The sequence below is a fragment of the Trachurus trachurus genome (assembly GCF_905171665.1).
Source record: "Trachurus trachurus genome assembly, chromosome: 19".
NCBI classification, from domain to species: Eukaryota; Metazoa; Chordata; class Actinopteri; order Carangiformes; family Carangidae; genus Trachurus; species Trachurus trachurus.
In genome coordinates this window covers 17,616,568-17,619,335 of record NC_139913.1, presented here as the reverse complement: position 1 = coordinate 17,619,335, position 2,768 = coordinate 17,616,568, and the positions used below count along the sequence as shown (strand labels likewise).

Sequence of the window (2,768 nt, the reverse complement as noted above, 5' to 3'; positions counted from 1 at the left end):
ATATTGACCATTGTCAGCCGTCTCTGGGGTTCCCTTTCAAACTTGGTGTCCTACGTTGTATGTTGTTAGAAAATCAGGCTTCCTGAGCCAGCCATTATTAGAAGAACTACATAACATATTGGGTTCACTGTTCAGCATAGTGGTTTATGCTTGAATATTAGCTCCTCTTAGCCTTTGCCACTGGGCTTCACTGAAAACGATGGTTCCATCATTTGAGGTTGAAGTCAACCAGTGAGATTAGAGCTTTCCCCCAGACCAGCTGTGCCTGTGAGATACCGGCCAAAAAATTGGACATGGGGTAATTACAGCGCATCCTCTGGACCGGAACATTTCACAGCCTCAAGAAAAAGAAGAAAATCCTGGAGAATAAGGATTAATGTCTGCACATGCACATGCAAGTGCCTTCACCATACAGTAGTGCACTGTGTGACCTATTACCAGTGATACGAGCTGTCCCCGGGGACGCAGTTGGCTCATGTGTCCCCACGGTCATTGTCTGAGAGATGAAAGGGGGGGGTGTGAGTGAGGGGACATATACAGTATGGAGGGATTTTAACGAGGACAGTGACCGTGACAGGGCTGGCTGCCGTGCTTTTGTGGAGGGGGAACACTGATGACGCACATAATGTGGAGAACAGGACGAAGAGTGAGAGAGGAGGCCTGTGTCTTAGTTGAAGCCCTGAATATGTAACATTTTGCTGTTGCCATGTTGATGCTTCTTTTGCTCTTTTTTTATCCGGCAAATTAGACATCATGGCTCTCTGTATGCGTGGTATTGTTTGTTGAATCTCAGGATGATGAATAATGTTACAGTTTTAGGGGTCAGACATGGGAGGAGCCTGATTTTCATTTTAATCAGGAGACACTTTTGTGAGACAAGGTTTCCACCTCATGGTAATGACATTCCATCATTGCCCTTGAGATGGAAATCCTGCACAGCCTTGTGGAACGAAAAAAAAAGAGAGATTTGTGATTTTCACATGAGAACAATATGTGTGACAGCAACTGTGAGAGATGCAGAGAGTTGACAGTCTGACATGCAGAGTGCGTGGCACACTCACAGTTTGTGTATGTCCAGCCAGGCCAGGAGTGAGAGCAGAAATCAGTGTAGAGAGGCATGTTATGATAAAACATGTAATGATTTCTGCTCCTGGAAAATTAACCGCCGCACTTTGAAGCTGCAGCCTGCAGCGGACCGAGAACAAGCCACTACCTCCAACATCTCAAATTCCTTGTCACACTAAATAATGAATTAATATCAGTGAATGAGAGCGCTGAACACTTTACCTCACCTCCTCCCCTCCTCCCTGAAATCACTCTGCCGAGGGAGCCAATCGGAGTCTCGCATCCCGTCTACCTCTCCCCTAGGCCCCTCCTCCCCCTCCTCCGTGATTATATAGTCTATGGACATCGGCATCACAACACACACACGCGCACACACTGCGTTGCTGCTGCTGCTGAGAGCAGCTCTGGAGACTGTTATGAAAACCCATTCATGGACACTGAGAATACGAGGTGAGTGGCTCCACTCTGCTGCGCGTCTCTGTGACAGAGGACATTTCTATACTCTTGTTCTTTCTCCTCTACCTTTTTTTTTTCATTTCACCCTTTTCCTGTGTGTGTGGGTCCTGTTTGAGTCTGTGGCTCAGCTGGCATGCTCGCTCAGTAGTTGTTTTTTCTTCTACGTCTTGTCCTATTTTCCCTCCTACTCTCTATTTTCAGCTCCACTCTCTTTTTCTCTCCAAATGCAGACACATGCTGGCAAGTGTTGAGAGCAGCAACAGCAGCAGCAGCACTCTCCCCGGCACTCACGGCACCAGAAGCAGCTTTGGAGAACCCCCCTCCTCCGTGGCGTCATAAGCATCAACAACAGCAATCGTCGGACGCACGCTGAGAGGACCGCCGCCTCTGACCGTTTCCAGCATTTTTAATCCAAGGGCAGCAGCTCCAGGATGGGCTGCTCCTCGGGCCGCCAGCCCCCAGCCCCCGTCCTACATCCGGACCTGGACTGTGGCAACAACAGCGAAGCCAACACTTTACCCCAAGACTTTGAAAGCCAGGGTTTGAACGGCCTTGGAGAAGGAGGAGAAGAGGAAAGGAGCAATGGAAGAGAAGCAGCCAAACCTCCGGAGACTCTCCCCACGCTGGAGCGACTGGCCCAGGCCACGGGCGGGACGGAGAAGTCCTGGTACCGCTGCGTGTTTCCATTCGGCGTGATATCCCTAGTGATCGGCATGGCCGGCACCGGGGTGACGTTCAGATTTAACACGCTGCTCCAGACCAAAGTGGTGTCCGTGGCGTTGCTGTGCACCGGGGTGCTGATGCTGCTGGTGGCGGCCGTTTGCTGGAGGGCCCACAGACAGAGGAGAAGGAAAAAGAAAGAAGGTGGATTCTTCACCGCCGACCAGGGCACTTTGTGATGGAGAGAGGACTGAGAGTCAGATCCCTGTCGGTCCTGACTGAGAACTTCAAGTTGGACTTTTTGTATGAAACCGACTGAACAAGTACAGTAGAATCAGATGTAGAGACATCAGAGCTTTTCCGCTCCTCGTTAGGGCAGAGGTTAGAAGAACCGGAAATGTTATCGAGCCAGGGAATTGTGACAGCGATCCAGTATTCAGAAAATGCCACTTTAGCAAAGGCATCATCACACAACCTGAGCAGATACACAGGGTATAAAGTATGCGTCACACCAATAACTCCCCCCCCTCTCCCCTCTTCTTCTTCTCCATCCTGTTGCGGGTTCACCTGGGGATCCGGTGGAGCAC

At 50.1% G+C, this 2,768-nt stretch overlaps 1 protein-coding gene across 1 annotated transcript; it reads left to right on the top strand.

Annotated features, from left to right (window-relative positions):
- Positions 1-1,952: 1,952 nt before the first annotated feature.
- On the top strand, positions 1,953-2,420 carry LOC311002585 (transmembrane protein 100-like; the record flags this gene model as incomplete). The annotated part of the gene is made up of 1 exon (XM_083993990.1): positions 1,953-2,420. One exon carries the CDS (start codon positions 1,953-1,955, stop codon positions 2,418-2,420), a length of 468 nt encoding a protein of 155 aa, XP_083850116.1.
- Positions 2,421-2,768: the final 348 nt, after the last annotated feature.